Source organism: Oenanthe melanoleuca, chromosome 12 (assembly GCF_029582105.1).
Source record: "Oenanthe melanoleuca isolate GR-GAL-2019-014 chromosome 12, OMel1.0, whole genome shotgun sequence".
Taxonomy (NCBI): Eukaryota; Metazoa; Chordata; class Aves; order Passeriformes; family Muscicapidae; genus Oenanthe; species Oenanthe melanoleuca.
This window is the reverse complement of record NC_079346.1, coordinates 1598557-1611216: the sequence shown is the minus strand read 5'-3', so window position 1 is coordinate 1611216 and position 12660 is coordinate 1598557. Positions and strand designations below refer to the sequence as shown.

General features: G+C 43.8%; 1 protein-coding gene across 2 annotated transcripts; it reads right to left on the bottom strand.

Annotated features, from left to right (window-relative positions):
• Positions 1-1407: 1407 nt before the first annotated feature.
• Positions 1408-12262, bottom strand: IL5RA (interleukin 5 receptor subunit alpha). 2 transcript variants are annotated; one of them, XM_056501621.1, is made up of 10 exons: positions 12216-12262; positions 9824-9957; positions 8560-8705; positions 8142-8280; positions 7386-7518; positions 7124-7314; positions 6020-6165; positions 5454-5592; positions 4153-4249; positions 1408-1596 (listed from the first exon to the last, which is right to left on the bottom strand). In XM_056501621.1, the coding sequence occupies exons 2-10, from the start codon at positions 9891-9893 to the stop codon at positions 1566-1568; spliced, it is 1092 nt and encodes a 363-aa protein (XP_056357596.1). In that variant the 5' UTR covers positions 9894-9957; positions 12216-12262; the 3' UTR covers positions 1408-1565. The 2 variants fall into 2 exon arrangements, with proteins under 2 accessions (XP_056357596.1, XP_056357594.1); XM_056501619.1 differs by lacking the exon at positions 1408-1596 and adding an exon at positions 3510-3718.
• Between the last annotated feature and the right edge of the window lie 398 nt (positions 12263-12660).

Here is a 12660-nt window from a genome sequence, read left to right as displayed (position 1 = left end):
CAGTCCCTGTTCCAGGTCAGCCTTTGCAGGCAGCACTGGGGCTGGCAGTGTCCTGCTCCCCACACTCCTGTGCCCTGGGGACAGGCAGGTACAAGGAGCAGGTGGGTGAGGTTGTCCCCAGCCAGCACCAGGGTTTTGGGGCTGTCTGCAGAGAAATGAATTGCTCTGAGCTGTCTGTTCATGCTCCTGCTCTTCCCAAGGGCTCTGCTGTCATGTTCCCCCTTTTGGCAGCCAGGACAAGTGCCTCGTGCTCAGGCTCTGCTTTTTGGACATAAACTGCCAGTGCCTCGTGGTGGGAGAGCAACCACAAATAACTGTGTGCCCTGGGAGCTGGGGAGGCAGCAGGGATGGCTGACAGCAAATGCTCTGCTCAGTGCTGTAATAACTCCTCCTGCCAGCACCCCTGAGACCCCCTCCCTGCCTGGCACTGCCTGGGCTCAGCACAGGGCTGTGATTGAGCTGCTGCAGGGGGAACTCGGATACAGAGTCAGAGTCACATCCCAGGTGCCAAAGCACTTCAGCCATGGATGGAGCCATGTCCAAAAGGGGCAGGTTTTAGTGGAACTCAGCCTGAGGGAAGGCTCAGCCCAGAACTGGAATCCAGGTGTGTTCTGGGGAAGCAGAGATGTGTTCAGGTGTGGGGACCCAGGGCAGATCTGCTCCTCTGCCCCTTTATTTGGTGACAACCCCCTGGCTGATTCTCCTTAGTTCAGTGCTTATGTTCTTAGGACTGTTCTGCTTCCAGAAGCTTCCTGAGTTCTGCCAAGTCTACCTTTATCTTATCACTGTTCTCCTGGTGAGGAGGAACGATATTTTCTGTCTATCAGCTTGGAGCTGAACCTTCCTGGCTGAGCTGCTGCTGATTTGAAGGTGACATTGGTGCTTCCCTAATGACAGGTGAAGGGAAGGGCTCACCCCACAGACACTATGGGATGAGGCTTTGTGAGGGAATTGTACAGCCACAAATGGGAATATGGGGAGGGAAAACAGGGTGTGAAGTGTTTGGGGAGGAAATATTTGCATTTTTTTGTTGAAATGCTGGACACAGCAGAGCCACAAAGGAGCAGCCAGGCTGTTTGCTGGGACAGGAAAGGGGCTGTGCTGGAGCTCAGGGTGGGGCAGGATGAGTGACAATATTGTCACTGCAGCAGCTGGCATCACCTCCATCATCTCCTCTCCTCCTAAGGTCATTCCTTTGTGCCCTCACCCAGAGCAGCTTTGCACTGCTGTCTTCACCCCTCCAGCACTTCACCAGCTCCCACAAACTGACCAAAACCCATCATTCCTGCAGCTCATTCCAGCTCTGATTTATGCCACTGCTGTGCAAAGCACCCAACAAGAGCTGGTTCTACCTGGAATTGGTGTGTTCCTCGTTGTGCTGTTTGCCAATAAACGATTTTGATGGAGCCATATCAAAATTATTTATTGAGGCAGCAAAAAGCATAAATTCCACATCACTTCTGGAAGGGGAGCACTAGGAAGGGTGCACACATTCCCATGAGAAATGAGGCAGAAGTGTGTCCATGGGGGCTGCTTTGCACGGAGGAGTTGCTGGGGTGGTGCCCTCAGAATGATTCTGCTCTTTTTTGGAGGTTACTGAAAAGTCACAGTGATGTCATTAAAGATCTTGTCAAAAAGCATCCCAGCTATCTCTGTCTCTACACAGGCACAGCCTTCCCATTACCACTGGCTGGACCTCCAGGCCTTGGACACACCCCTTGTGCCTTAAATCAGCATTTCAGGTTTTGTGCTGTGTCTTTCTGAAATCTCCACCCTTCCCACAGGCTGTGACATGAAAAACCAGAGATAAACGAAGAAAAACCAGCAGGAGAAGCAGCTCTCCTTGCTCTGAGATGAGATTGGGCGTTTGTTTTAGCTCTGTGTCAGAGATTCCCTGAGATTCCCTGTGGAGTTCTGCAAAGCTGGGACTGCTGCTCTGCTGAGGGCTGCAGAAGAGGGGGCACCTGGGTGCCCACACTGATTTTGGGGTGTGGAGGGCACTGAGTGCCCTGACCAAGTTAATCCTCCTCTGAGCTCACCTCCAGGAGGAAATGTATTCCCAGGGAAGGACAGAAGCTGCTCACTCCTAAAGGCAGAGAGCAAACCAGGAGAACATTCAGTTGTGGTTTTTATCAAGGCTCTAACCCCATCAGCCTCTGCAAGTGAGTGAAAAGCCTGCCCAAACAGTCCCAGAGGGGCCCTTTGCCTTGCAGCACTCCTCCCAGATGTTGGGCTTTATCCCTGGTGCCTGCAGGTACACAGAAAAATTTATAGACCTCTTTGCTGTAATGAAATTCCTTGTAATGGCTGCAAATCGCAGGAAATCTGAAACGATTCCGTGGCCTGAATTGCAGAGTGCACTTCATGAATTTTCAAGAGCAGTAAAAACAGAGAGTACTAATGAAACTGTGATCTAGGAAACCTGCTCGATTTTTCTTTTTTTAATATCTGCAGGTACAACCCTGTGTTTCATCTTCTTACACTCCCCCATCCTCCCAGGGCAGGCTGAGGATTAGAGGAGAAGGAGCAGCAGGGAAGGGTGGAATAAGGTGAGCAGCTCCATGAAATTCAGTGTAGCAGGGAGGTAAAATTTTCATCACATTGGCAAAGACAGAAAGTAATGAACCTTTGGGTGTTGGGGAATTTTATACTGGAGAGAAACTCCTGGAAGCAGCCAAGGTAGCAGCAAGCAACTGAACCTGGAAAAGCTCCCTGAAACTTGGATTAAAATCATAAAATGCTTTAGTACAGCATCTCCAAATTGAGTAGAATTGTACCCTGGATTTATTTCTCCCCCTGTATGTGTTCCATATTCAAATGCCTGCAGAACTCCACAGGAAAACATGGAGCAGTGTGACTGCTGCTAGGTGTGCTGGTTCTGCTGTCCCAAAGAGAGAGGAGAGAGCTGGAGAAGATGCTGGAGCAGGGGAGGACTCCAGCTCCAGGGCAATCCATAGAACAATCAGGGGAGTAAAACAAACTTGGGGATTATCAGCAAGTCTGCATAGCTGGGGACAAGGAATAAACTCCTGGGGACTCCATCTGACCCTTCCTGAGCAGAGCTCTGCTACTTCAGCTGCCCTAAGAACAGTTATCAGAGCTTATTCCAGTTCACACCAGTTATCAGAGCTCATCCCAGTCCATACCAATTATCAGAGCTCATCCCAGTTCATACCAGTTATCAGAGCTTATTCCAGTTCATAGGAGGTATCAGAGCTCATCCCAGTTCATAGCAGAACCTATACCAGTTATCAGAGCTCATTCCAGTTCATCCCAATTATCAGGGCTCATCCCAGTTCATAGCAGAGTTCACACCAGTTATCAGAGCTCATCCCAGTCCATACCAGTTATCAGAGCTCATCCCAGTTCACACCAGTTATCAGAGCTCATCCCAGTTATCTCAGAACATCCCTGCACACAAAACCTTTATTGGATAAAGGAAACACAGCACAGAGAGGAAAACATCCAAGGATGCACCAGGGTGACCAACAAATAAAAAGAAATGAATAAGGAATTAGCAGTTCCATTAACTGGAGCTGTGTTTATTGTGGACTGCTAATTGCTGCTTGCTGCATGTGTCAGGGAGAAACTTCTAATGACATGGATCCTTTAATTCATCACTTCTGATCTGCTGTCACACACAAATCCAAAGTGTAGCTGGGCTTCCTCACTGCACATTTGGGGAGTTTTGGTTTTTACTATATTGCATCCAGAGCCTCTGTGTAATTAAAAATAAATTCAATATTTCAAATATTCAAAGCAAACACCAGGGGTCTGGGTATTTTGGCCATGAGGGACTCTCTGAGCAGCTTTCACCAGAGATAAATGAAGATTTCTGGGGAAATCACTGACCCAATCAGGTGCTTTTAAGTGAAGAAATTAAATAAAGACAAGGAGATTTTTAACAAATTTTAACAAATTTACCTCACTCAATACATGGGTTTGTTGGATAAGATTAAATTGAATAAATCTCTTACCCCACCCATTCTGCTGAATGTTATTACTGATAATTTATGTCTGATTATTTTTGCTTTGTACATTTAGACAAAATCAGCTTTTTCTCAGAATTAAGCAAAAGCTTGTGACATCCCCCCACACTTGTTGAATGCCCAGTCCTGAATTATATTCTAATTAAAAAATGACAATACTTACATTTTGCATAGTACAGCAACAAGCAGCAACGTGCAGGACATGGACACACAGAGCAGGGTGAGAATCCAGGCTATGGAATTCTCCAGTTTATTTTGCCCTGAATTTCAAGGGGGGAAAAAAAAAAAAAAATTAAATTTATTATTTCAGTATTATTTAAATGTATTATTTAAAATGTATTATTTTATTATTTATTATTTGTGTTTGGAATTTAAATAATGTAGCTATTTCATCAGCTATTTAATGTGCTTGTATTCAGATCACAAATTAACATGCAGATTTTGAAGACTTAATACTTAGAATAAGAAAGAGTTTCCATGGCACTGAATTTCTGATTTCAACAATAATTTTCTTTTATTTTGATGTAAATGAGAGAAAAGTGGCTGAGAAAGTGGCATGAGAAAAAAACTGAATTAAGTGGTCCTGAGTTTGGATATTGTTGAGATTTAAATAATTTTTTAGGGAAGAACAACTTTGTTTTGCCATCACAATGAATTTTCCATGTTTGCTCTGTGAACCAGGTGGGGAGATCAAGGGGATGTGTTGGAGAAAGGAGCCAAAACACTGAAAATTTGAATTCATAATACTAGAGGGGAAATGTAGTAAACAGGAGTGTGTAAGAGAGGATTTTTTAAGTGAAAACAAGGAAGTTAAGAAACTCCAAAGATAAGAGCAAAGGAGGATGTCAAAGCACAAACAGTTGATAACGTGCAGTGATAAAGGAACTGTTATTTCCAGAACAACTGGTTCAGCAAGAGAAAATACAAAACAGAGTCGGGCAAATGGTCAGGCTCCAAAGATGCTAAAATCATGCTCTTCTTTCCCTCAGCATTTAAGGGGTGAGAGAATTTCAGTAAGTTCAATTTAAAACCCTGTTTGCCTGGTTCCTATTAAAATTCTGTGATGTTGGGCACGCTCCTGATTAGGCAGAATTTGCTCCCCAGCAATGGGGATGATAATAAAGATCTTTTTATGCTCTTTTTTTTCCATCAGCATTGAAAGGGTGAGATAATTTCAGTGAATTAATAGTCTCTCATATTTATTTCTAGCATGAACATCACAATGAGGTCAGAAAAACACCTGAAAAAAAATGAAGAGATGCAAGAAAAGGCCTTGAATTTAAAACAATCTCTGGAAATATTCCCCGAGCATTGCCTAAAACCAATCCTCTTGCAATTAGTTTCTTTTTAATGGGATGGATTTAAAGTCAGGTTTTTCCTTCAAATCCCAGTTTTCCTGTTTCCTTTTAGAATTGCAGCTGCTGTCAGGCAGCTCCCCAGCAATGGGAAAATGGGAATTCTTACCCACATGAAAAGTTTCACTCCAGTCACTCCAGAAGCCCCTGGCTCGACAGATGTGGTTGTGGTTGGCCCTGACCCTGATGGAGTAGCTGCTGCTGCCATCCACCCGCAGCTGGAAGCTGTTGGAGGAGATTTTCAGGATCTGTCAGGAAAGCAATTTGTGCTGTTAGACATTGATTAAGTCCCAACCATTCAGAAAAACAAATTTAAACCATGTTTATCTTTTTATTGTTTTTATTAACTGCGAGCAGCTGGCCTTGCTCTGGAGGTAAGAGCTCCATTTTTTTCCCTAACACACCAATATTCCCAGAAAAAAGTCCTGGAAAAAAAATCCTCTTTTTTTTTTTTCCATTCTTCCTCTAGATTCTCAAATCAGCATTTTCAAGATGGTAAAAAACTGTTCTGAACTCAGATGCATCAACTGAATAAATCCAATTTTGTCCTGCTTTCCCAAGTTCCTTGGGGATGGTTGGTTGCAGATATGAAAGGCATTGAGGAGAAGAGGAAGGAAATTCCAGCTGTAGAGGACAGGAATGCTGGATAATTCTGGATGCTGGAGGAGCAATTACCTGCTTGTTACCTGACTTCAGGTTGATGAGATAAAATTCATATTCAAAACATTCCTCGTGGAAAGGAGAAATTGGCTTTTCCCACGTGGCCAGGAGATCATTTTGCTCCAGGGATATGCTGATATTTCTGGGAATATTCACTTTCTCTGCAAAAAGAAAATTGTACTGGTGAGTTACTTATAGAGACAAGTTTAAATACTAAAAACTGGAGCATTTTATAGCCTGATAGTGTTTCCAACTAGGACCTATAATTATTGAATTTATTTCCCTTTTTGGACTGAAATGATAAGGATTTAGGAGGAAAAAACTACATTGCTGGTAATAGTTATAGGAAAACAGTTTGGCAAATCCACTTAAAAGTTTTGGAAAATTACATTACTGAGGAAAGAGGAAATTATTAAATGAATTTCCATGGAAGTATTAAATTAATGATAGAACAGTTAGAAAAAGTCCATTTCCAGGAAAAATAAAATGCAGATGTAGCCAGGAAAGTTATTCAAAAAATGGAAAAAAAAATCAAAGGAATTCAGCTGCTGTTATGGGGATGATTTCTAAGAAGATATGTGATCTTTTCTCTTAGTGAAGTAATGAAAAAGAGATCTGTTATCTGTTTACCAAAAAAGAAAAAGGCATGAACTAATGAGGGAAAGTGAATTATTTGTGTGGATGGAAGATGATAGACAATCATTTTATTCCATACTCTAATGCCTCCCTTTGCAGGACAGGGTTAACTTGAACCCCCATCTCTTACTCCTCTTAATGAAAGGCTGCAAAATTAAGGGTAATAAAAATTGTGTTTTAAGGTATATTGATTAAATCAGCTGAAAATTAATATTAGAAATAATGCTTTGGCTAACAAACAGAATAACTAATTGCCTTTACTAGCTTTTAGTTATGGCATTCTATAATTTAAAAGAGATTATTAAAATCAAATTTAGCTAAAACAATCCAATTATTTTTTCCAATTTCCTTAAGATGCCAATACAAAACCAACACATCCTTTCACCAGCATCAAGAATCACTCAATCCAACAGGCTTTCCTCACATTTTGCCAATCCTGCTAGACATTTTTGATATTTTTTTTTTTAATGTATTCCTACTCACCGATGGCATTTTGGTTAAATAACTGCTGGAAGGGTTTGATTGCAGCACGTTGGCTGGAGCCATTAATGTGAATGACAATGAGGTTGTCAATCCCTCCAGCTTTAATCTGAGTATTTGCAAATCTGCACTCAGTATTCCTGTTCCTCTTGTCTTTGCTGTGAGTGGGGCACTCCTCAGTGTGGGCCCCATACCTAAATTAAAATGCTGGTGAGACATTGCTGAAAGAAATTCACTGCTGGCTGCAAAAGGAGCAAGCACCAACCTGTAAAACAGGAAGTATTTGGTGTCTTCTGGTGCCCCTTGGCCAGGGAGCCAAGTGCAGCAGAGAGAGACATTGCCAGGGGTGGTGACATGGGTGACACAGGACACGTTGGTGACAGAGGTGTCTGCAGCACCTGGGGAGACAAGGAATGGCAGAGCAGGGAAATCCTCCCTGCAAGGACCATAACGAGTTCCTGCTGCTCAAACACCGGGACTCCAGTTTGGGCCAGTACAGCTGGGGCTGTGGCATCCAGTGCTGCCCTTTTCACACAGGGGGGGAGGGATGCAGGCTCCTGAGCAGGGGGAGAAGAGCTCACACAGCACCAGATACTTCATGTGTGACAAGGCTGCACCGTGCTGGGTTAACTCAGCCTTAGCAAGGCATTGTTAAACATTTTATTTCTGTTACTGACACTTTGCACCTCCAGATTGCACTCCAGGCTCCCCTGCAGCAGAGCAAGGGCTGGACTCGATCCTTTTGTAGCAGGTAGAGCAGAAAACACTGTGGTTTTATTTTAAAGAACTAAACAAACTTTTAATGTTTAGTGCATAGGCTGGGGCAGAACACAACATCCAGCCCTTCCCTGGTCTCAGAACACAACATCCAGCCCTGTCCTGAGTCTCAGAACACAACATCCAGCCCTGTTCTGAGTTCTCAGAACACAACATCCAGCCCTGCTCTGGGTCTCAGAACACAACATCCAGCCCTGCCCTGGTCTCAGAACACAAGATCCAGCCCTGCCCTGGGTCTCCTCACCTGGCAGAGGTGGGAGGTTTCCCTCCACCCAGTCACTGCTCATCTGGAGGTGCCCCTGGAGCAGCAAGGTCCTGACCCGTGCGGAGAAGCCGTCGTGCAGCGCTGCTGTTCGGACACTGCGAGTGCTCTTGGTGTCATACTTGAAATGAAAAACATCAAATAAACACCACAGGGCATGGGAGGCAAAATAAGGGACCTGCAAAGACCGAGCCAGACACTGGGGAGAGTTCAGTGAGTTGAGCTGGATGGGGGGCCAGTAGTTAAATGATGAACACTGCAATTCCCAAGGCTGTCCCAGCAGAGCTGTGTCCACCAGGATGGGTGAGAGGGAATCTCTGCAGCTCCCAAATGTGCTTAGATAAAAGAGAATAGCAGGGATTTAGCCTTCTTAGGATCCTTGATTTATGTTTCCTCTTACCTCTTCCTGCACAGGGCTCAGGATTTCCACATCATATCTAATGGTGGAGTTGTTTTGTTCCTGAGCAGGGTTTGGTTCCCAGTGTAACAGCACCTGTGCTAATGCAGAGACCGTGAGGGTGAAGTTAACAGGTGGCAAAACCTGAACTGGAAGGGAGAAAACAGAAATATCCATGAGTGTCCCATCCAGTGAATTGTTTAGAGCAATACCTCTTTCCAAGCAACAAGCAAATAATTTCATTTCAATATTATATTCTCTCAATAGCTCCTTGTCAAATCTGCTATTATTTGACAAAAAAAAAACTTTAAATAACCCAAACCCCATCAAATAAGAGTTTGCTAAAACTTAGCTTAAAAAATGAAACTCTTACAATAGTTTCAACTTTAAAGTTACTATGATTTATTAGATTTGGCTTGTTAATTAGAGTTTTCATCTTGGTCCTCATTGTCACAGAGACACATAAGAAACGGGGCGATGGAGTGATGAGCTGCATGAACAATTCTCACCCACATCAGCTTGCAGGACAGGGCAACGTGGGGGGCTTTCAATGACAAGGGTGACAGCCACAAGAAGTTGCATGTGAGAGTAGATCCAAAATGATGAACAGAGGAATTAAGCACAAATGGAAGAAAACATAAAAGGATGGGAATGATAATTTAAAATGACAGGGCAAGAAGGATTCCTGGGGCTCCCGTGGAAATGAGGAGGATCTCATGCTGGGGGAATGTCAGCACATAAATAGCAGGGCAGTGAAATAATCAATCTGCTCCCCCCAGTTCTTCAGTTCTCCCTTATTTGCCAAATCCAAGGCAGTTGAGGGCCACCAGCACCCTGGGAGTGTCCCAGGCCAGGCTGGGTGTGACTCTGAGCGCCCTGGGACAGTGGGAGGTGCCCCTGTCCTGGGACACTGGATGGGCTTTAAGGTCCCTTCCAACCCAAACCATTCTGGGATTCCAGGATCAGCCCCCACTTCTCTCCTGTGATTCCAGCCTTGGATGCCCAGCAGTTCAGGTTTCAAGCACACACACTGCAGCAGGAAAACTGCCCCATAAAGGCTCAGAAAACCCCAGCACAAGCTGTGTCTCCATGAGCTGAGATTCTTTCCTCCCAAAGCAAACCAGGCACCAGCTGAGGGAGCAGGCTGGGCCAGGAGGGCAGTGGCCATCCCTGTGCTGGCCCATGGCATCCAGGGACTTTATCACATGTAGAACAGTGCCCAGCACTAACAGGGACCTCGGGCACCCAGCACAGCTCCCCTCCTCACCTCCTGCACCCTGAGGGGTGGTTGTTGTCCAAAGGAGGAGCAGGAAAACTTGCATCCTACTGGCCAACATCTCTGGGGGGTGGGTGGGCACTGCCAGGCATCAGCACACGAGCCTGGTCACCATTTTACAGCAGCTAAAAATGAACACAAGCCCAAGGGTTAAACACCCAAACCGTGGATCCTGATCTACCCCCATGATCAGAGTGAAGCTGCTGCCTTGCAGGGGTAAACTCTTCTTGTCTTGCAGGGAAATCCTTCTTGTGGGAGCTGAATTTAACAGAGGTACCACCGAGCACATTTCATCTTGCTCCCTTTGCCAGCCCTCTCTGAAAAGCTGCTGGTTCAAACCTTCACGTGGGGATGTTCAGAGCATCCATGGAATTAGAGCATTTCTCCATGGAAAGTGAGTCAGGTTCGTGCAGACTGGCTTTGGGAGAGTCCCATTTCCTCCAAGAACAGAAATAACTATATTTTTAGCTCCCACTCTATAAAATAGCTGCTTATTGGGATTTACTTTCTAGTTATTCCTCCAACAAAGCTCTCTAGACACAGTCACTGTTCACCTCAAGGCTAATTCTCCACCCTTAATTATTGGGTGTAAGACAAACTGCTTTGTTTGTCTCTAATTTAAATGAACAACAATTTTTAATGCTTAAACTCAGCCTTTTCCTATGGATTGTTTCATGAATTAGTGGGAGGAAAAGAAAATAAAAATCTCCGTGTAATCATTCATGTATAACCTCATTTAAATATGGGCATTCAGAACAGCAGCTTTCCAAAATGTTCTTACTGAAGAGAAATGCACCCTCCCAGCCCAATCTCACCACCTCCCTGGGGCACTACAGCAATTGCTCACATGGCAAACATAATATTTTCCAATGGTAATGAGCAGGAATAACCCAGGGACTGGAAGCACTCCCACTGATCACAGTTGGAATAATTCTGCTGTACAGTAACTATTTTTCAAAATGCAGTCTGAGTGCTGAGTTCATTAAAATGACACATCATCTACAGTAGAGTGTGTTTTTAATGTCCAAGTCCCCTCATTATCTATATTCACATTTTGTGCCTCTCTGCTTTCCTGACAGCCCAAATGTGCACAAGGCCAGCTGAAAACTCAGAAGTTTGCTAATGGATTATTCCTGGGGAGCCAGGGTTTGATTTTGTGCACGTTGGGCTATGGAATGTCATCTTGGCCAGGCATTTTGGTTCTCCCAAAATGGAGCAAATCACAGACAATGGGACAAATATTCTTTACAGCACACATTTATGCCTGCACAAATTACTGGCATCAGGCTTTCTTTGCTGCTTCAAGAAACATCCTTTCATTTACCTGATGAGACTATTAAATACTCTAATAACTTTTCTCTCTGTTTAGAAGTAAAAATTCATTATCCTCACATCCATGAAAATAAAAAGCAACTTTGGGAAAGAAGCTTCATTAGTTTCACTGCTGAGAGCATTCATTCTTTATTTCTTAAGAAAAACAATTACTTCAGTACATTATTTTTTAAAAAATCTTTTAAAAGCCTCATGTTCTGCAAGTGCTCAGCATTCACATCTGATTTAATAATGTCATTGTGTTGGTTTCAGGCATTATCATAACTGCAACAGCTGACTCTCACTTGGGTTTATTTAAAGTGGGTTTGGCTACCTGTGTATTTTTTTTTTTTTATTTGTACACAGAAAGTTAAGGGTACTGCTTTTTCTTTTCTCCTGCACTTTCAAAAAGATAATACAGATTTATTTTTTTTTCCTTCCTAAAAGCATGGATGTATTAGATCTTACATTTTCCATGCAACACATTACTGACCTGAAACTGGATATAAAATGTTACTGTAATTCAGACGAGTCCTAAATTATTATCCTGTTCTTTTCAGTTTATTTCTTCTTGCTTTGTTTTCCAAAATGCTATTTTTTTTTTTCTTGCTGTCAGACTATGATTGAAAGCACAGCTTTTGGAAGCTGCACCTGTAAGACCAGAACCCCTGAGAAGAAGCTGCAGTCTGTGATATCCTGTGTCATGGGAGAAATTGCTGAAAAGAGAAGCAAAATAAGTGTATGCAAGTAAAGATGGCAACTAGAAGGCTACAGGTGGATTGTGCTCCTCACAAAAATGGATATGGTAAGTTTTCAGGACACAGCTTTGACGATGTTTTGGTTATATAAACTGAGGGTAAAGGGGATATATTCCTTCTAGAAGGACAGCAGAAACCCACAGCACAAAATCCAGCCTCCTAAAAGTAATGATTTTCTCCCTTCCATGGATGTGTCCCAGCACCTCACAAGCAAGGAAGAAGCAGCAGATTCCAGGTGCTTTCCCCACTTTAAAAAGCAGAACCTTTGCAGCCTTCAAAGCAAGCAGGGCACAGAGCCAAAGCAGGGGGGTTACCTGGGATCTCAGTCCTGGGAAGAGCTGCTCTGTTTGTTCCCCTCCTCGGGTGCTCTCCCTGGGGGTTTCTTTTATAGCTGCTGCTTCTCAAGTGCCAGCAGGGCTGGAACCTCAGAAGGGATGGCAGAGGAGAAGAGAGATAAGCACGCCTCGAAAAAGGGAACTGTGGATTTAACCACAGGGTGGAAGGCTCCATACAAGTACAATAAATGGGTTTGTTTTATTTATTGGGTATTAATTATAGGCAATGGTATGAGAGTTCTCTGATGACTTTTCAAGAGCAGGAATGTGATGACTAAGGGCAAAGAAGTAACCCACAGTCACACTGCTGATATCCCAATTTGTTCTACCCCTAGAAAATCAAACCCAGGCATTGCTGGACAACTGTGAATGTTTTGTCCAGAGCTCTGGCCATACAGCCATACAGACAGCAGTAGCATTTTGG